At 51.9% G+C, this 20,600-nt stretch overlaps 2 protein-coding genes across 2 annotated transcripts; one reads left to right on the forward strand and one right to left on the reverse strand.

Annotated features, from left to right (window-relative positions):
• Positions 1–3,021: 3,021 nt before the first annotated feature.
• ALDH16A1 (aldehyde dehydrogenase 16 family member A1) lies at positions 3,022–15,389 on the reverse strand. Its single transcript, XM_006173800.3, has 17 exons — positions 15,172–15,389; positions 11,583–11,685; positions 11,027–11,153; positions 10,291–10,469; positions 10,127–10,204; positions 9,775–9,956; positions 9,537–9,689; positions 8,904–9,089; positions 8,657–8,752; positions 8,312–8,448; positions 8,036–8,141; positions 7,819–7,949; positions 7,287–7,454; positions 6,792–6,993; positions 4,631–4,816; positions 4,165–4,287; positions 3,022–3,613 (listed from the first exon to the last, which is right to left on the reverse strand). Exons 1-17 carry the CDS (start codon positions 15,259–15,261, stop codon positions 3,452–3,454), a joined length of 2,409 nt encoding a protein of 802 aa, XP_006173862.2. The 5' UTR covers positions 15,262–15,389; the 3' UTR covers positions 3,022–3,451.
• Positions 15,390–15,453: 64 nt separating this feature from the next.
• Positions 15,454–20,348, forward strand: PIH1D1 (PIH1 domain containing 1). The gene is given in 11 exon segments (XM_032485522.1): positions 15,454–15,752; positions 16,198–16,304; positions 16,839–16,905; positions 17,290–17,469; positions 18,571–18,632; positions 18,727–18,808; positions 19,143–19,219; positions 19,221–19,273; positions 19,511–19,586; positions 19,954–20,097; positions 20,232–20,348. Coding segments are annotated over 11 exon segments (1,047 nt in total). The 5' UTR covers positions 15,454–15,595; the 3' UTR covers positions 20,274–20,348.
• Positions 20,349–20,600: the final 252 nt, after the last annotated feature.

A 20,600-nucleotide genomic window follows, 5' to 3' on the forward strand; every position in this document is an offset into this window, starting at 1 on the left:
ACCAGGGATGCTCTCCCCCAAAACACTTTTCTAACCTAATTAGATCCTCATCATCCTTCAAGACTGGACACAACTGCTAACCATCAGGGAAATGCAAATTAGAATGACAATGAGATATTGCCTCACATCTGTTAGGATGGCTATTATCAGAAAGGCAGAAATAAATGTTGGAGAGAGTGTGGAGAAAAGGGAACACTTATGCACTGTTGGTGGGAATATAAATTGGAACAGCTGCTATGGAAAAAGTTGTGCAGTTTCCTTAAAAAATAACAAATAGAACTACTTTGTGATCCAGCAATCCCACTTCTGAGTATTTATCCAAAGGAAATGAAATCAGGGTCTTAAAGAGTTATCTGCACTAGTTGTTCACTGGAGCAGTCAGTATTCACAATAGCCAAGATATGGGTACAACCTAAGTGTCCCTTGACAACTAGATAAAGAAGACATAGTCTATATACACAATGGAATATTAGTCAGCCAGGAAAAGAATGAAATTCTGCCATTTGCAACAACACAGATAAACCCAAGGGACATTATGGTAAGTGAAATTAGCCAAAGACAGAAACTGTATCATCTCACACATGTGAGAGAACCAGAGAGTAAAATGGTCATTGCCAGCAGCTGGAGGGCAGGGGAACTGGAGAGATGTTGGTCAAAAAATACAAATTTTAGGTATAAGATGAATAAGTTCTCCTCCTGTACTGTTGGTGGGAATGTCAATTGGTGTAGCCATTATGGAGTTTCCTTAAAAAACTAAAAATAGAGTTATCCTATGACCCAGCAATCCCACTCCTGGGCATATATCCGAAGAAAACTCTAATTTGAAAAGACACATGCCCCTCAATGTTCACAGCAGACCTGTTTACAATAACCAAGGCATGGAAGCAACCTCAGTGTCCATTGACAGATGACTGGATAAAGATGTGGTATACATACACAAGGGAATACTCCTCAGCCATAGAAGAAAAATGAAGGTTATTTGCAGCAACATGGATGGACCTAGAGATGATCATATTGAGTGAAGTAAGTCAGACAAAGACAAATATCATATGATATCACTTATGTGTGGAATCTTTAAAAAGTGATACAAATTCTATTTATAAACCAAGTCAGACTCATGGACATAGAAAACAAACTATGGTTACCAAAGGAGAAAGGATGGGGAGGGGTAAATTAGGGGCTGGGGATTAATCGACACACGTTACTATATATAAAAATAAGTAACAAGGACCTACTGTAGTAGCACAGGGAACTATATTCAGTTTCTTGTAATAACTTATAATGGAAAAGAATCTGAAAAGAAAAAATATATATGTCTACATATAACTGAATCATTTTGCCATACACCTGAAACTAACATTGTAAATCAACTACACTTCAATAAAAATTTTTTAAAAAATGAGTAAGTTCTGAGAATCTAATGTACAGCATGGTGACTCTAGTTAACAATACCTTATTGTATACCTGGAAGTGGTTGAGAGGAGATCTTAAGTGTTCTCACCATCAATGAAAAAGGTAAATATGTGAGGGGACGGATGTGATAATTAACTTGATTGCTATGATCATTTCACATTGCATATGCATATGAAATCACTGTGTTGCACACCTTAGAAAATCAAATTGTAGAACTGAAATGCATACAATTTTTGCCAATCATACCTCCATAAAGCTGGGGGAAAATTCAGTGAAGATGACACCTTCTTTGGGAAGATTCCTGCCACCTCTCTTGCTCTCACCTCACACACAGACACACACACATTCAAGTTCAGAAGGGTGTCTTTGGGCCCCCAGACCACCCTGAGCTGCTTCTACTGTTACACAATTCTACATGTCACCTGCAGTTATGTCTGTGTGTCTTTCAACCAGATCTGAGCCTACCCCTCTTCTGCTCACAGACCTTCTATGGCTCCCTAGTGCCCTTGAGACAAATTCCCAGCCCCTGCCAATACATTGGTTTTTAGCTCAGTGAGACTCATTTCAGACTTCTGACCTCCAGAACTGTAAGACAACACATCTGCATTGATTTATTTAAGCCACTAATTTTGTGGTACTTGTTACAGCACTGACTGGAAAGAATACACCTCTCTCCTCAGCACCTAGTAATAGCTCACTCACAGCAGACACTCAATGGATTTTTATTGACCAACTGGATGGCTGCCTTGACTAGGAGCTCCTTCCCTTTGGCCAGAGATGATTGGACCAGAAGTGGACACCTCCCAGGCTGGCCAATGAGATTTCCCCTCCTGCAGATGTGGCGCTGAGTGTTCTCTGTGGTCTGGGGGTAGACAGACCTATTGCAGTTGGCTTTGGCTGCTTAAAGCAACAAGACTAATAGGAAAGGAGCCCATGGAATCTGGGAGGAAGTTATTAAACCACAGAGAGGAACTAGAACCTTCCAGGGACTTCCCTCTAACTCTTCATTCCTGTGTCTTTCCTGTCCAAAGGTCTAGAGATCCTGAGAGAAGTGATCTACTCTGCCCAGCTTTAGTCAAATACTAAAGGAGGCTGCCATTCTCATTTTCCCTGGGACAAAAAAATCAACCTCTGATTAACAGCATGTTTTGTGTACACATCACAGTCTACCCAATGAGGCTGGAACTATTAGCCCCAATTTACAGATAAGGAAACTGAGGCTCAGAGCCGTTAAGAAGCTTTCCTAAAGGCACATGGCTAGAAGGATTTGAATGAAGCAGACAGGTAGATATGAGACCCAAGAGATCATGTGGCCCACAGAGACAAGACTTGCCATGGCTCCTGTCTGCATTTGGGTTTCCAGGACCTGGGGCACCCAGCTGCGTGTCTTGCCCTGTCTTCTGTGCCTCTGTAGCCTTCCAGAAAATTCCCTTTTATCCTAAGCTAGCATGAGGGGTTTCCATGCATCAAAGAATTTTCAAACAGTGGTATGCTGGAGTGGTTTGGAGGAGCTGACTGTTAAAAACCCAGGAACAGTCAGCCTGTTCAATTAGCTGGAGTGTGAAACTGACATAGCGGGAGTGTTTACACCATGGACATTGGTCCAAGTTACTTACCAAGGCTTTTATTTTATTCCAGAGAGCTACTGTATTTTATTTTACACCTGCATAACCTGGATTCTGAGGCAATGTATAGGTAGAGGAAGCCAGGGAGCAGGAGCTGCCAGATAGAAAAGACCAGAAGAGACAAGAGTCCCTGTGGCCCTTTCCAAAGCTTCTCAGTATCCCCTTTATCTGTTCCACAAACACTCTTGTCCGGGAGCCAGCCCACAGGGCTGCTCAATCTCAGAACCGAAGATGGGCTTCAGCAGATCAGAAGTTGCTATTTCCTACCCCGCTCCCCTCAGAAGTACAGCCAAGATTGGTCAGAGTTTATTGGAGGGCATGGGAACCACAATAAGAGGAAAGTTCCAGACATCTGGCGTCGGTTGGGAGTGATCTCTCCTCCGTCCAAGATGGAGTGGAAGGCACTTGAGCAATCAGTCCCCCATGGGCAGCCACAGGGCTTTGGTCCGTGCTGCCCGCAGCCCCAGCTCTGGGCCTGCCCCCTCGGCCTCCTGATCCCAGGCCCGCGGGCAGCCTCTGTTCACCCACACCGGCTTGAGGTTTCCTGCTGAGGCCCACTCCACAAACTGGGATCCCTGGCGTGGAGACACGGGATCATTATTTCCACTGGCTTGGTTGCTAAGCAGCTGTTTCCTTGGCAACAAGGACTATCACTGAGGAGGGGCCTAAAGGCTTGACCTAGGCTCTGTGGCTAGAATGCTCAGCTCCTAGCAAGTAAACCTTCCAGATACTGAAGGAAACAAGGTTGACCTTTGTGGCTATGGAATTTCCTCCCTGTTAACGGCCCACATTCAAAGGAATGGGGCCTAAGGTTCTTGCTGACAAGTTCCCATCTGTTACCATCAGGCGGTTTAAGAGGGTGGACTGTGGGCTTCTGACTCTGTTGCTGCGGTGTGGTCCTTAGCAATTGGTTGTCCAATGTTAGGTCTTTGGGCTGGGCAGGATCTCTTGCCCTTGTTGCTAAGGAGATCCTCTTCCTTAACAACTGGGGTCTAAAGGGGCAGGACCCAGAACCTGGTTGCTAAGGAGTAGCAACAGGGTTCTAAGGGAGTGCAGCTATGTTCCCAGGAAAGGAAGAGCTTGTTGGTGACGGTGAAGACACTGAAGATGGCAAAACAAAACGTACCTGTGCAGATCCAAAATACCACAGGGCCTGGATGTCCTGGTGCAAGGCCAGGCAGCGGGTCAGGTGGTCCCGATCCCCTGTCACCACATTCACCAGGCCTGCTGGCAACAAGGTGACCATGTCCTAGGGGATGGAAGGTGGGGATTATCCAGAGTTGGGAAGAGGAGAGTCAGAGACCCCTAGGGCACTGGGAGCAGGGTAAGGAGTGAGCATCATGGGATTGGCCATGGGGGTCCCAGAAGGAAGGGGATGGGGTCATGACTGGTGAAGGCTCACAGTCTGGAGAGAATGGTCATTGGGTCTATGAGTAGCGAAGGCTTGGCTGCTGGGATGGGGTTTACCATGGTTACCAAGGGGATGGGGTGAGAGCTGAGCTCTTGCAGGCCTTTGGGCACCTTTCATCCATCTGCTGCCCGAAGGGCTGTTGGGAGCAGCAGCAGACAGGCAGGAAGGCAGGGGACTGTACCTGGCAGACCTCCAAAGCAGGGATGGGACAGGCCCCGCTGGGCACCAAGACCACAGTGTTGCCATGAGCCAGGGCGGGGGCCAGCAGAGACACCAAGGCCAGCAGGGGCCACTTGTCCGGGCACACAATAGCCAGCACGCCCAGTGGCTCCCGAAGCTGGAGCACAGGGCCTCTCAGCTCTGCTACCTGCAGGGACGGGGGGAGGTCAAGGACGGGGCAGAGAAGCCTGACTGCCCTCTTCTCACCTCCTCTATCACCTGCCCTTTTTCTCCTCTCATCCCCAACTTCGCTTCTCCATAGCAACTCCAATAATGACAACATAACCAGCTGATGGTTCAGGGCACAGACTCCAGAGCCAGATGCTGGGTTCAAGTCCCCGCTCTACCATGGACTGGGTGACCTTGGGTGAGTTACTTAACCTCTCTGGGCCTCAGCTTCCCAACTTTAAAATAAGAACAATAATAGTGTCTACCTCAGAGATTTGCTGTTAGGATAGAATGAGTTCATATGTGTAGCGGTCTCAGAACCTGGCCTATAGGTTTGTAGGCATGTGTGTTTTGAAGCTTAATTGACTATAACTGACAGTCAGTAAACTGCCCACACTTAAAAGGGTATAGTCTCAGCCATTTTCATATATATACATATATACGCCTGTGAAGTCAATCACCACGATCAAGATAATGAACTCCACCCCCCATTTCCTTGTGCTCTTTGATAATCCTTCCTTCCTGTCTCTGCTTGATCCCTCTGTGCTCAGACAACCACTGATCTGCTTTCTCTCTATAAACCACTGTGCATTTTCTACAGTTTTCTAGATACATTTTCTAGACTCGTATAGTCTGTACTCTTTTATCTGGCTTCTTCCATGCAGCATAACCATTGCGAAATTCATCTATGCTGTAGCTCGTTCACTCTTGATTGCTGAGGAGGAGCCCACTGGAGGCATGTACCACAACTTATTTATTAACCTACTGAGGGACATTTGGATTGCTTTTTTTGCTGCTATGAATAATTTTGCTATAAACATTTGTGCATAAGTCTTTGTGTGGATACGTGCATTCATTTCTTTTTGGCTAAAAACCTAGAAGTTAAATTTACTTAGATAAATACCTAGGAATTAGTATGGATCATATACTAAGAGCATATTTAAGGGGAGAGGGTACAGCTCAAGCGGTAGAGTGCATGCTTAGCATGCACGAGGTCCTGTGTTCAATCCCCAGTACCTCCTTTAAAAATAAATAAATAAACTTAATTACCTCCTCCTGCCAAAAAATAAATAAATAAAAGAAAATACAATAAATTTTTTTTAAAAAGAGCGTTTTTAACTTAAGAAACTGCCAAAATGTTTTCCCAAGTGGTTGTCCCCTGACGTTTCCCCCAGCAGAGTGTCAGAGTTCCAGTTCCTCTACATCCTTGGTGACACTTGCTATGGTCAGTCTTTTGAATTTCCGCCATTCTAATAGGTGCCTAATGATATCTCAAGGTGGTTTGGACTTGCACTTCTCCAATGACTAATGACGTTGAGCATCTTTTCAAGTGCTTACTGGCCATCCATAGGCAAACATTTTTTTGAGCCCTCAGGCATTAAGAGCTCAGCCCATTTAGTTTTCAACTCCCAAGGTCAATACCATCATATAATTGCACATCATTTATGGAGGAGACCCAGGACAAATGACTAGCTGTCTTCCCATTATCTTTCTATATCGCTCTCCCTGAGTGCACCTGTGCTGTCACCTGAGTCACTGAATCCTCAGGCTCTCTTCACTGGACCTACCATATTTCATACCAACCTCGGAAGGATGTGTAGTTGCGTGTTATAAATGTAAGTGAAACAAAAATCACACCAAGCAATACCCTGTGCAATGCACTCTATATTTTCTGTCCTATTCTCTATCATTAAAAAAACAAACAAAAAACCCCCACCACAACAGGGCTATGACCCACTAAGTTGATTTTATGGCCCAGGAATGGGTCCCTAACAATAATCTGAAACACTACTCTATGAGGCGGGCTGGATGCTCATTATATAGAGGAGGAAATCGAGGTGCCGAGAGGTGAGACCACTTGGGCCTGGACCCCCACCCCCAAGTCATTCCATAGCCCTTGCTCTGACCCCCTCCAGACTGCCCGCTCTGTCTGCCAGCCCACAGACCCTTCTCACCTGCAGGGTACGGCCCTGGGCCTGGACGCGGGCCCCCCACACCCGAAGCCGCCTCGCGCTCAGCTCCACCTCTGCCTTGGCGACCTTGAGCTCCACTCCATGCCTCTCCAGCCTCGCTGCCAGGGTAGACCCTCGGCGTTCCAGCGCGGCTGCCAGGGCGCACAGCAGGGCTGCTCGGGCCCCTGGCGACTGGCCTACCCAGCTGCGGGCAGACAGTGCACAGTTGTGGTTGGCTTCTTCACCCTGATTCTTCCCAGGTATCTCACCTCTGCCCACAGCCCCTACCCTGCGTGTCCAGACCCCATGACCCATCTGCCCCGGGAGGAGAGTGAGGGGCCCTACCCACATCCTATCAGCCCTGGGAGCTCAGACTCCACAGCCCACCAGCTCTCAGGGTCCAGACCCCGCATTCCATTGGCCCAGCCCTGGGGTTTCAGATTCCCCTCTCTGATACCCCATGATCCCTGGGCTAGCTCATACGACCCACACACTTACCTAGGGGAAGCCTGGTGAGCAGCCTCGACGGCACCTCGGATATCCTTGGCTCCGCCCTCAGCCACGTAGCCGTGAAGATTGCCCTGCGAATCCCAGATGGGCCTGGAGCTCCGGGCCCCAGGCGCCTGGAAGCGGCCCCCGACAAAAAGCCCATAGGGGGGTGCCGGGCTGGAGTAGGGTGAGGTGTGAGGGTGGGTCCTGGGCAGGGACTGCTCAGACCCCAGGCCACACCTCATTGGATGGACCCCTCCAATTCCCATGGGCCTCCGCGGGACCCAAACGCCTGGCCCCGTGACTCTCTGGGGGAGGATGTACTTTCATTTAGCAGAGCTGAGGCTCTCATCAGGCCTGGCGGGTTGGGGTGAGGCCATAAGACCCATAGTGCAATTCTCAGCGGGACTCAGGGACCCCTGGTTGGCTCTGAAAAGCCTCCCTCCAGTCCACGGGGTGGGGGGCGGAGCCTGCCACCACTTGCCCTCTTCCCCTCCACACACCAGGGATTCTGGGAGTCGTAGTCCCCAGAGCAGCTCACCTAGGCCCTGTTTCAGGCCCAGCTGGTAGGGTTGAAGGGACCACGAGGCCAAAGGTGTCGTAGTTCAGACTCTCAGAAAGGTAGGGCAGCCGGGCAGGGGTCCCTGAGGGCTGCAGGTACTCATACAGACCCTGTGGGAGGGACGGGGGCAAGAGGACATGAGACGTCCACACCGTGGCTGACGGTGTGGTGATGGGTGGGGAGAAGGTGCACTCACATCTGGGCCCCCGTGCCAAGAAGACCCACTCTCCTTGCAGCCACCTGTGGGCACTGCTGCGTCTCTGAGGCCGTGGGCATTGATCCAGACTGTGCCCACTCGGAGCCTGTGGGGAGAGGACATCAGAGAGAAAAACAGAAACTGGAGGAAGGGAGAGGTGATTCAGAGAGGCTGGGGTGGGGTGTAAGGAGAGACCCAGAGAGATGGGGAGACATCAAGAAAGAAGATGGGACTGTCCTGGCAGGCTGCCCCGTGTGCCAGTGGGTGTCAACTGACCCGTACGCCAGCGCCAGTGCCTGCCCCAGTCTCTCGCTCCATACACTGGCACTGCCTCCTCGGGGTGTCCCGTTGGCCAATGCCAGTGCCTCCTTGGCTGTGCGGAATGGGGAGGCCACAACCAGAGGCCACGGCACCTGGAGGGGGTGACAAGGGAGCTCAGGTGGCCTGGCCAGCTCCTCCTCCGACACCCCACCCAGTGTAGGTTCAGCCTACAGCAGTCGGCAACCCCCAGACCCAGTCCAAATGGTTCCCCCAGGGGCCTCTGTAGGTTTGGTGCTGCTGCCCACGTCTGGCTGAGGATGGGAGGATGGAATAGGGTCTCTAGGACTCTGAGGGGCTCACCTCTGCCTGGGTACAAGGGGAGGCTGGAAGCAGGTCAGAGACCAAGGTTGGGGGAAAGAATGGGCTGTCTGAAGGCACACTGCCAGCCTGGAAGACCTGGGGAGAAAGAGAAATAGACCTCCAAGTCCACACCAGTCCTCTCCACTTCAAGGACCCACGAGTCCTGGCCCCCTAGCCCTTCAGACCCAGGAGTCAGATCTTGAGGTCCCTCCTCCCCGGCACCTCAGAGTCTGTGCCCCAGGCTCACCTGTGCACCCTGGCTCTGGGCCTCACGCACATAGCGCTGTGCCAGGTCATGTGCGGCAGCCCCCCGGGCCCCCATGTCCACGGCCCCGTCTAGCCCTCGGCCACCCCGAAGCCGTCCCATCCTCTCTTGGAGCCGCCTCATCGTCTCATCCCACACAGACTCTTGGATAAGGAGCCTGAGGCCCCCCTGTGAGGAAAAGGTGGGAGTCAGGGAGGGCAAATAGTGGGAGACATACAGATACAGATCAGAGGAGGGTCAAGGAGAAGTGGCCGAGGACACTGGAGATGCTCTGAGGCCCCAAACCCCAGGCAGGATGTGGATTTACAGAAAGGTGGTGGCGGAGAGTGGAGAGAGAGGTGGGGAAACTAGGATGTGGATGCTCAGAAAAGTGAAGGGATTCCTAATGAACAAGAGACACAGAGCGCCTGACTAGGCAAGGCCAGGAGAGCGGGGAACGTGGAGATTCCGAAACTTGAGGGGATGAGGAGTCCTGCATACGCAGTGGTGTGAAGATAAGAGTCTGGAAACACAAAAAACTGAAAATTTAAATGAACAAAGACGGGGGCCCCCAGGTCTGGAGACAGACATGCACGGCCCCCAGGAAGTGAGGGGAGACGGGTGCAAGGCTCTCACCCGGCTGCGGTCAGACCAGGCTGCATCCACGACGCCCTCCACGGCTGAGTCCACGTCCGCCGCCTCCGTCAGCAGCAGCAGCGACTCAGCCCCCAGCGCCAGGCCCAGCTCAGGACCCTTGCCCGCCAGGGTCCGCTGTAGGGCACGTCCTTCCTATGGGATCCATGCAGGGTTCAGTTCGGGGAGGAGCCTCTGGCCCTCCAGCTGTGTCCCTGCCCCTTTCCACCCCTGAAGATACCTCCACGGCTCCACAGAAGGCCACCTTCTGAACTCCAGGCTGGGAGGCTAGGACAGGCCACAGGGGGGCAGGGCCACTGATCACATTGAGGATTCCTGGGAAGGAGCCTAGCTCCCCTGCCAACTGGGCCAGGAGGAGGGATGTCGGGGAGGCTGGGGGCACGAGGACCACCACAGTGCAGCCTGGGGAAGGCAGGCAGCTCAATGATCCTGGAGTCTAGAACCCTAGGCCCCTCCTCCCTCAGACCCAGGGGTCAGGCCCCCAGCCCATTCCTCCCTCAGACCCAGGGGTCAGGCCCCCAGCCCATTCCTCCCTCAGACCCAGCAGTCCCAGCCCTCAGCCGATCGTTTACCGACAGCCAGGGCAGGGCAAATCCTCCACATCATCTCAAGGAAGGAGAATGTGGGTGGCAAGATGAGACCAATCACTCCTGCAAGAACATGAAATGAGCCAGGGGCAGGTACCGCTGGATGCTGAGGAAGGAGGGGGCTGGGGGCTGGGACTCCTGCTTCTCACCTATGGGCTCCCAGCCTGCCAGCGCCTCCTCTTGGGCATATGCCTGGACTGCATGGTATTGGAGCAGCTGCTGGGCCAGCGGGACATCTCTGTCTCGAACTTCTCGAACAGCCCGTCCAGTAACCAGGGACTCCAGGGTCCATAGCAGCCGTTGGTGCTTCTGGATCATCTTTGCCAGCCTATGGGGCAAGCATCAGGGATGGTCATTTCCCACTGCCCCTTGGCCTGAGAGTCCTGGAACACACCCCGTATACCTGAACTACAATCCCCTTTAGCACATGGGGGCATCTCCACTATTTACCAGGGGTGGAGGGCACCAAGGATTTATGGGAAATGTAATCTGGGAAACACTCAAAACTTGAGGGTGCTGTGTCAAGATCTTAGCCACCTGTAACCTTCAAAGGTGATAGAAAATTAAAGTTTAGCCTCTAATCTCAATTGTACTCTGGGAGAGTCTCAAGAATGTGCTGGAAAACAGTTCAGGGGACTCCACCAGCCCCAGTGAGCTGCTAAGAAATGGAGCCTGATGAGCCCCAGGGATATTCTTGGAAACAGACTTCGTCATTACTAGTCCCAGCAAACAGTGGGAAATGGATGTTTTAGCTGCTAAAGGCTCCAAGACACGCTGGGAATATGAGCCTTAGCTGCCAATGAATTCAGTGGGCTATTGGGAAATAAGAGTCTTTTTTCTCAAATCCTTCTCCACCTCCTGGGGTCCACAATTCAAATGCATCACCTGGTCAGATGTTGGGCCCGAATGGCTCCAGGGAGCAAGCTCCAGTTCTCCAATGAGGTCCTGGCAGCCTCCACAGCTGCGACCACATCCTCGGTCTGTGCCTGGAGGCAACTGGCCAAGTTCTCTCCTAGGGAAATGAATGCAGGGGCGGGGTGGCACCCAAATTGGAGGTGGGGGAAGCCCACGTCAGAACTGGAGGGGGCTGAGATTTCTGGGGCCCAGGAGCAGCCCAAAGCAGTAAAGCAGGTCTTTACCTCAACTCTGGGTCCCAGTTTCCTCATCTGACAAATGGGGATAAATCTATAGGTCTTTGCTCTGACTGCCTCCCACAGGCAAGGGAGGGATTTTAGTAGATAGTGACTTCAAAAAGTGTCCACAGGGACTCGGAGCCGTAAAGAGGATGACTGTTATTAAGAGGAGCCAGAAATCTCAGCCTCCTTCCCCCACCAGTTGCTCCCTGCCCCCCAGGCCCTGAGCAAACAGAGGTGTGGGTGGTGGTTATGGTTGGGGCCACAGACACCTCTCCCTTCCATATGACTGAGGGGGCACCTCATACCTGTGATGGGATCCTGGCAAGACACTGAACTCCTGTGTTCCAGCTTTAACCACTTTCCATTAACATAGTGACCCAAGTGCCGGTCCTGGGTGTCCAGCCAGGCCTGGGGAAGGCAGAGACAGCTTGGAAAGGAGTCTGGGAGGCAGCTGGGGGAGTCCAACCCCTACCCAGAGTCCTCTGGGAGGGGGACACCGGCTCCCTTTGACCCACCAGCCAATTATTTTCCTGAGTTATGCGATATTCCATTGTCTGGACAGACCACATTTTGTTTATCCATTCATCTGTTGATGAGCATTTGGGTTGTCTTTGCCTTTTTGCTGTTGTGAATAGTGCTGTACAAACATTTGTGCACAAGTCTTTGAATACCCATCTTTACTTCTTGGGTTGTACATCTCAAAGTGGAGCTACTGGGTCATACAGCAACTCTCTGAGTAACTTACACGGGGAACCACCAAACTGTTACCCACCACAGTGCACCATTTTACATTCCCACGCAACCTCTGAGGGATGTCCTGTTGACTTTTACATATGGAGAATGTGAACAAAGGATTAATAAGACCTTTTCTTCCCCATGGAGGAATGACCTTCTTGAATAGAAATGACTTTCTATTTCCCTGGAAACTTGATACAATTCAGCCATGTTTCTAGACAACACTGACCCCCAACTGGTCCACTGGACTGGGAAAACTAGGAATATACCATACATATCCAGTGGAAAGCCAGAGCTCTGGGGCTTCCTGGAGAGCTCTGCATTCTTGCGATGGGTGCATCCCTTGCCAGGACCCTGGAAGAGATGCCCATGAGATTGTATCATGCGGCATCCGGTTCTCTTTGGGAGGTGGGGCTTTTAAGCCAGGCACCTCCTGCACCTACCTGTGTGATGGTGTTCCCTCCCATCTGGGCTGTCATCACTCGGGGGAGTGGTGTGACCCCTGCTGAAGACCCAGGCTTGATGCTGCCCTACCAGGTGTGGTTTATTTGGCTGTGATTTGTCTAATGGAGCCCAAGGCAATGAGGGCCTAGTGCCAAGTCCCTGGAGCGGGGTTTGAATCCTGGCTTCAGTATTTCTTTGTTGTTCAACCTTAGATAGGCTCTTATAATACCACGGCCTCGGCTGACCTATCTGGAAGATGGGGATAACCACAGTCCCTCCATATCTCACAGGGCTGTGGTGAGGATTAAATGGCTCAATACACATCATATGCTCAGAGCAGCACTTACTTAAGACTTTCTACTAATTTTATTCCCTTTCACCCTCTACATCTGCTTCCTGTTTCTCTCTCTCCCTGGTCCTGTCTTCCCTAAATCCTTACTAAATCTAAGACACACATCCCACTTTTTCCTTCTGTAAACTGTTTTCTCTTAGCATCCCTGATGCCAGTCTCCTGATTTCTCTCTATCCTACCAATGGCACCTTCTCATTCTTTCTTTAAAGACAATTTTAAGTAAAGTAAAAATTCAGCAAGAAGTTCCAAATTAAAAGACCCTCCCCAACCCCTACAGGAGGACACGTTTTTTAAATACTGGGGGATATATGGATATGAGCTGGGCATTAGATGGTATTAAAGAATGAGGATTAACATTGTTAATATGAAAATGGCATGGCAGTTATGTTCCAAAATGAATCCTTATCTGTTAGCAATGAAGATTCAAATATTTATGGGAAAATAAACACTCCAGAAAAAAAAAGAAGATACAACATTGGACTCAATGTTGATGACTGTTGAAACTGAGTGATAGGTAAGTGGAAGTTCATCATTTAAGTACTCTGTGGACTTGCAAAATTGTCCCCCAAAAGAAAAACAAAACCCCAAAAGAATGTTCCACAGGGTCCTGGCAGGCCACGTTAGTGTGAGAAGAGGGCTTGGAACTGGGAGACTGGGAACTCACGACTTGTCTAAAAAGACAGCTATTGGATCCAGATGATTTTTGTCAGGGAATGTGAGCCAGAGGTTGCCAAATATTGGGATTTTATTTTCAACAGATGCTAGAATCCAGGATGTTTACATAGACTTAATTGTCTGCTAATGCACATTAAAAAAAATAAAGTTCAGGCCAAAGAAAATTTGTTTGTTGGTTGAGTCTGACCCACAGATTGCAAGGTTGAGCTTCGAGAGAGGTGGAGGGGGGGTCTGTGGGCTCTAGAATCCTAGGGCTCAGGTTCAAATGTCAGTTTTACATTTTTTAAGCTGTGTTGACCATGGGCAAATTACTTACCTCTTTAACCTCTGGGTGCTATGGCTAAAGTAATGACAATAATCCCGTAAGACAGCTGTTTTGGGGATTAAATGAGATCATGCTGAGCACAGAGACTGGTACATAGAAATCGCCCAATAAATCTCAGCTATTATCACATTATTGCTATTTCAGGATAGTCCATCTCTAATCAGCCTCCAAGTGTGGGAATTCTCTGTACTCCATCCCAGATCTTCTTATCTGAGTCTTCACTACATTTCTAGATAATCTCATAATCCCCAGCATTCAATTATCTTTCTACACTGGGGACAGGTAGGTCCTGGTCTCCAGACTTGAGGAGCCGACAAAAGTAGTATTTGACTCCTGCACATGGCCCAAGGCTGTCCCCTGGTCCCTCTCATTCTTACCACGTGATAACCAAGCCCATGGGCTTTCCCATCCTTTCTGTGACTATACTTCTGAGTTCACCATGGTGGGGAGGGTGTGTAAGGAAAGGGACAGAGCCAGACCAGAGGCACTGTCCTTGCCCTCATAATGCCCCAAGCCCTGATCCTCCTGCATCTCTGCCTCCTCCCCTCCTCCCCAACACAGCCCACACTAGGCTCTGGTCTCTTCTTCCACCTGGACCACTTTTCTAACCTCCTCCTTTCTCCCTCCAGGGAAGCCCAAACTTTTCACATCTGGGTGTTAGAAGACCCGATGATATCACGACGGCCCCATGGGGGAATTCTGAGGGGGCTGAATAATTATACAAAATTCTACTTATATACAGGAATCCCAAGAGCGTTCTAGGGGACCGAGGGATCACGGGAGCCCCACGAGGTTATTCTGAGTAGCTGAAGGCAGTTACATAAAGTTCTGATGTATTCTGCGGTTGAGAGGTCTTGAGACTATAGGTACCCCACAAATATTGGGGTGACCCTGAGGAATCACGGAGGCTCCATTGAGGTCTCCGTATGATGAAGGAAGCCCCCCCAGGAATTCCGGGGGACCCCGGGAGCCAAAGGATGGTCTGAGGAATCACGGGAAGTCTGCGCGGGTTCCTGGAAGATCACGGGGGCTCCACAGGAATTCTGGGGGTTCACGGGAGGTCCTGAAGAATCAAAGGACCCACTCGGGGGTTTCTGAAGAATTGGAGAAGCACCACCGGGAGTTTTGGACCGTGGAACACGACAGCTACCAGGACTCACGAGAACAGACTAAAGGGCTGAGCAACCATAAGGGCTCAAGAGGACGTCCTCCAGGGGTGGGTCCTAAGGAGTGGCGGGAATCACGGGAGCTGAGAGGGGCGGAGTTGCTGAGCTGTCGCGGTGGATCACGGGAGTCCGCGCGCAAAACGCGGCCCGGAGAGCTAGGGAGGGGGATGGGCAGCGCCGGCCAGGCAGGCCCTCACCAGTGCGCATGCGTGGCTCTCCGGCACGGGTCCGTACTCCAGCGTGGTGAAGATCTCGCGGGCGCGGGGCTCCGCTCGCGTCGCAGCCATTACGCTCCCGGGGAGCTTTCCACGAGCTGCGGGGCGCTCTGCCCAAGGAAACCTTGAGGTCCAAAGGGCGGCACCGCCCCCTCCAGCCCAAAAGGCGGGGCTACGGGAGATTAGAGCGTAACCCCGCCTTAGGTCCCAGTGACCCCGCCTATAGGTCCGTGGGGGTAGTTTGGAGCATGCGCAGTCCTCAAAGCGGGGGAGTGGGGGAGGAGTAGGGAGCTGAAATGTGGGTGCCTTGCAAGTAGGATGGCTCCAGATCTAGAAGAGTGGCCTTTTGGTCTCTTCCCGCCACCCTATTCATATTGGAGGCCGAAAGTGCAGCTTTTCGTCCACAATGCAGTTACTAGAGAATCGAATCTACCTCGGGGACGAAGCGATTGTTCAGAGATTAGAAGGGAGTCGTTTAGGATGGACACTGAAATTAAGGTTTTTAAAGTGTGCCAGCCTTAACTGCCCAGTAACCTGGCCAGATGAGGCTGTCTGGAAGGAGCGTAAGTATGGCTTTAATCGACACAGGAAGTATGGCATTTAGAGACTCTCAGGATTTAGTTTTGATTGGTTGAGTTGAGAGGCGTGGCTTCAGACAGACTAGATTGGTCTGTGATTGGTAACGGAATGCTGTTGGCAGGTTTGAGGAACGAGCGTTGGGTTAGTAGGAAGTGTGGCCTACTCAAGTTCCTGGTTACGCAGAGACCGGAAGAGTGGCTGTCATTTACACGTTTGGCACAGCGGACTTAAGAGAGCGTTTAGAGATACTGGCTCCCAAGAGGTTTGACGACAGTATCTGGTCTGAGTGAAATTGTAGTCTCAGGACAGATTCTTAGATTTTCTTACAGAATAGTGGGTGTCGGGAGCCGGTTGAGGGCCAGGGAGCCGACTTAAGAGTTCGGATTCCGCCGATGGTTCCCCAGCATCGGGGTTACTGAGGACGCCTAGGTTTCTTCCCCAGGGCCATGGCCGACTCAAAGCTGCTGGTGACGGAGATAAACGAGGAGGAGACAATGGGCGCTGAGACGGCGCGTTTGGAGGAGCTGCTGCTGCAGGTGCAGACTGAACGGACTCCTGGGTCCCTGGGGATTCCGGAGGTTGTGGGGGCGGGGGGAGGAAGAGAAAGGCAGAGAGAGGGAGAAAGAGAGGGAGAGAGCGCTCGCCTCTCTCCCTCAGAAATGGGACTACGGCTCCCAGAATGCATTAGGTAGGCAACAGGGCCTACGGGAATTGTAGTTGTTTAACTTCAAGTTTGCTAGGCACTGGAAGAAATCGGGGTGAGATCGAGCTTGTTGTTTGTTTTGGAGGGTTTTTGAGGGGAGGGAGGTAATTAGGTTTATTTCATTATTTTTAGAGGCGATACTGGGGAATGAACCCATGTCATTGTTCATGCTAAGCACGCACTCTGCCACTTGAGCTATACCCTCCGCCCGGCCCCGGTCTTATTCTTTGGGTTCCTCAAAGGAAGAAAAGGACATAGTAGGAGCTGTGCCCTCCATAGCTCATATACATAAAAATTGTTCACTCAACAAATGAAGGGGTTCTGATAGTACAAACGCCAAGCCTGGAAGTTGTTTTTCTTAACACAGGCCTCCAAGGAGCTCCAGCAAGCCCAGACAAGCAGACCAGAATCTACACAGATACAACCTCAGCCTGGTGAGAAAGGCAGAAACCCAAAGAGAGGGATAGAAGCCCAGAGAGGTGGACACAGACTGGGGGCAGGGGACATAGGGAGAGGAGGGACGAAGGAGACACAGTAATGGGGTACAGAGGCATTGGGGTGCTGGGAGTGAATGGAGACTGAGAGAGAGCAGGGAAGGGGACAAGATCCAGACAGGAGGGGGAGGACAGCATTGACTAGGGGGACAGAGACTCAAAGATAGAGTCAGAAATCTCAGGGGTGGGGTGGGGAACAGACCCAGAAAGTGGAGAACTGATGCTTAAAGTAGGGGACAGATCAAAGGAAGGATGGAGACTGAGGAAGGATGGATGGACACAGAGACCCATGCAGATGGTCAAGGAGAAACCCATTCCCACCAGGTTTCTGCATAAAGACCCACTCACTTGAAGGGAAGGTTTTCATCAACATCTGTCACTCTCCCTCCATCCCTCCTCCGGCTGACTTGACTGAGGATGAGCTGCTTCAAATGCTGGAGGAGGACCAAGCTGGGTTTCGCATCCCCATGAGTCTGGGAGAGCCGCATGCTGAATTGGATGCAAGTCAGTGCCTTCAGAGGACCCAGGAATCTGGCCTCCTTTCTTCCCTGGGATCCAAGAATCCAGGGCCCGGGACCCTCCTCCCTCAGGATCTAGAAACCCAGCCCCCTGGTCTGATCCTTTCCCTCATCGTGTATTCCTAGCCTCCTGGGCATCCAGCACCCACACTGGATAGTCCTGATTTGCCCACCTAGCCAGGCTGGCACCTCTCCCTGCCCCACCCCAGGGGGAGGGAGGGCTGGGCAGGTGTGCTACTTAACTGATCTTCTGGTCCTAGTCCCGGCCAGCTCTCACTCTCATCTGTTTGCCCCTCCACCCTTTTCCCTTGTCTCTATCTCTCTGCCTTGTCTCACCTCTTTCTCTGTTGAGTTTGTCTCTTTATCCTTGTTTTTTCTGTGCTCATATGTCCCCTGAAGCCTCCTGGAATGAAGTCTGGGCCAGTGCCCTGGGGAGAAGGGACTTATCAAACCCAGAACCTGCCCTTGAGAAACTCTCAGTCTTGAGTGACGGTGAAGGAGCCCCTCCTTCGATTTCAATATGGTGTGATTCTGTGCTGCGGGAGGGGTCCCACTGAGGGATCAGGGAAGGCTTCCTGGCGGAAGAACATCAGATAAAAGATTTGAAGGAACCAGAGGAGTTTGTCAGGCCAAGACAGAGAAGAGGGTTCTAAGCAAAGAGGACGAAGGGATCCAGAGATGGGAGAGAATGATTAAATTGGATTGGTCAGTAATCGAGAGTGATTGGAAGAAATTTAAAGGGATGAGGTCGCTGGAGAAGTGAGCTTCTCTACAGGTGGGAGACCACATGGGGTCCAGCACCAGGCTGAAGGCCTCAGCCCTCCGCCTGTGGGCGTTAGGGAGCCTTGGGAGGACTGTGAACCGAGGAGAGGCAGGGTCAGCTCTGGGACTCAGCGGGGAAGAGACTGGAGGTGGAGAGGAAGCTGGTGTGAGTCCATACTGGCAAGTTCGTGTCTTGACTTCGTAATTGTCTCTGGGTCTTTCTGGGTCTCTGGCTGCTGGCCTTGATTGTGGTTTCCTTGTCTGTGCCTGGGCGGTGGGGGTCCCACGGAGGGCTGGGGGTCTCACCCCCTTTCTTTCCCCGCAGAAGGCCAGGGTTGTACTGCCTACGACGTAGCTGTCAACAGCGACTTCTACCGGAGGATGCAGGTTGGGGGCGGAGCTGCGGGTGAGGCCTGGGACGGGGCCTCTCCCTCCACTCGGTAGCCCTCCTGCATCTTTTCTCTCTCTCTCTCTCTCCTAGAACAGCGATTTCTTGCGAGAGCTCGTGATCACCATCGCCAGAGAGGGCCTTGAGGACAAGTACAGCCTGCAGCTGAATCCAGGTGAGGGGCGGGGCCTGGGCCACGGGGGAGGAGCCCAGAGCAGCTTAGGGCAGCCTTTGGGAGAAGTGGGGCCAGTGTGGGCAGGGAGTTTTATTAGCCCATGGACCATGGACTTCTGGGAGAGGGCTATGTGAGCTTAGAGTAGAGAGAGAGGGATGAGGCTGGGGATTCCAGATAAGCGGCGGGGTCTGGAAAGCCTAGGAGGGCGGGGCTAAGGCAGGCGGGCTCCCTCAAGTCAAGCTTGAGGGTGTGGTCAGATCCCAGGCATCCTTGGCAGAGGCCAGAGCTTCTCCCCTGAGGTTCTCACAGCGCAAGACCCCCTTCTTTCCCTCAGAGTGGCGCATGCTGAAGAACAGGCCTTTCCTGGGCTCCATCTCCCAGCAAAATATCCGCTCCCAGCAGCATCCTCGGAATCCAGGAGCTGGGAAACCTGTACACGCCAGAGTCCCTGAGACATGAGGAAGGGTGGGCCTTCGATGGGTTCCCTCTCTCCTGTCTCCCCAAAATTCTTTGGAATCTCACCTTCAATCCTTCCTTCCCGTGGAGGGCAGTGTCCTGGGGCTCTGGGAACCCAGAGGGAGGAGAAACAGAACTCCCCCTGGAAAGGTGTCCTGTGGCCGTAGGGCTGGGAGGGAGGAAGAGGGAACAGCCTTGGCAAAACCCTGGTGGCTCTCCTCAATTCAGAGCCTTGTTCCTCCCCAGCCCTGAGAAGCCTCATCTGAACCTTTGGCTGGAAGCCCCTGACCTCCTTTTGGCTGAAATCGACCTTCCCAAACTGGTGAGTGCACCCTTGGACCAGAGCAGGAGAATGAAGTTGGAGAGGGTTGGGGTCTCGGAGAGGGAGTGATGTGGGCTTGTTGCCAGACCTGTGTGAACTGGTTGGCGTTGCCCTCTAAGCACGGCTGCCTCCTCTGTCCCAGGGGGTCTTCAGGCCCACTTCCGGTGCTGTCTTGAGGATGCGCAGGGCATCGTAAGTGCTCAGTTGTGGAGACCTGTAATTACTGTGTCCTGCCTTTTTCATGAGGGATTAAACTTTTTAAATATGGTTTCTGGACACACGAGGGTTCTCTCTCCAGTCCGTGTACTTAACATCCTGTTGCTGGGGAGGGAAAGGTGGGCTGATTCGAATTTCACTGCATCCCTAGGATGGAGCTCTGGGGCTGTCGCTAGAGATGGGGGAGAATCGCCTGGTGATGGGGGGCCCCCAGCAGCTGTACTATCTGGATGCCTACATCCCCCTGCGGATCAACTGTGATGAGAGCAGGGCAGCCTTCCATAGGAAGAGAAAGGTACCTGAGAGGCCGGCGGGGGGGTGCAGGGAAGCAGGGACACTAGAGGGGCCTGGGCTCCTGGGACTGAGGGAAGAGGGGCTGGGGCTGGACTCCTGGGATCTGAATCCTCTTTCTCCTTTCTCTCTCCTCAGCAACTGATGGTGGCGATGCCCCTTCTGTTGGCGCCTTCTTGACCAGGTGGCTTCTATGTGGAGAGGAGAGGCTGTTGGCTTCTCTAAAATAAAAATAAAGATTTTGCATTTGTTCTGTGTCTGGCTAGGAGTACATGGGGAGTGGGAGGGAAAAGGGACATTGGACTGGAGTCCTGGAGTCCCTTAGGGGTCACTGCTCTATCTCAGCCCTCATCCTCTCCCTGGGATCGTCTCCCTGGCCTCCTGGCCTCCAGTCTCTCCCCTTATTAGTCTCCCACGAGGCCCCAGAGCTGACCTTGCCCCTCTCCTGTTTACGGCCCCTAGGAAAAGACTCCATAGGATCTGGTCCCCCTCGTGCCCCATTTTGTC

This window comes from Camelus ferus, chromosome 9 (genome assembly GCF_009834535.1).
Source record: "Camelus ferus isolate YT-003-E chromosome 9, BCGSAC_Cfer_1.0, whole genome shotgun sequence".
Taxonomy (NCBI): Eukaryota; Metazoa; Chordata; class Mammalia; order Artiodactyla; family Camelidae; genus Camelus; species Camelus ferus.

Excerpts from the sequence above, each read along its gene's own strand:
- ALDH16A1 (XM_006173800.3), bottom strand. The coding sequence starts at position 15,261 with ATGGCTGCGACGCGAGCGGAGCCCCGCGCCCGCGAGATCTTCACCACG. Across the intron at positions 11,154-11,582 it reads TTGCCAGGATCCCATCACAG|GAGAGAACTTGGCCAGTTGC; the intron begins GTATGAGGTGCC and ends TCATTTCCCTAG. Across the intron at positions 8,142-8,311 it reads GCACTGGCGCTGGCGTACGG|GCTCCGAGTGGGCACAGTCT; the intron begins GTCAGTTGACAC and ends CTCTCCCCACAG.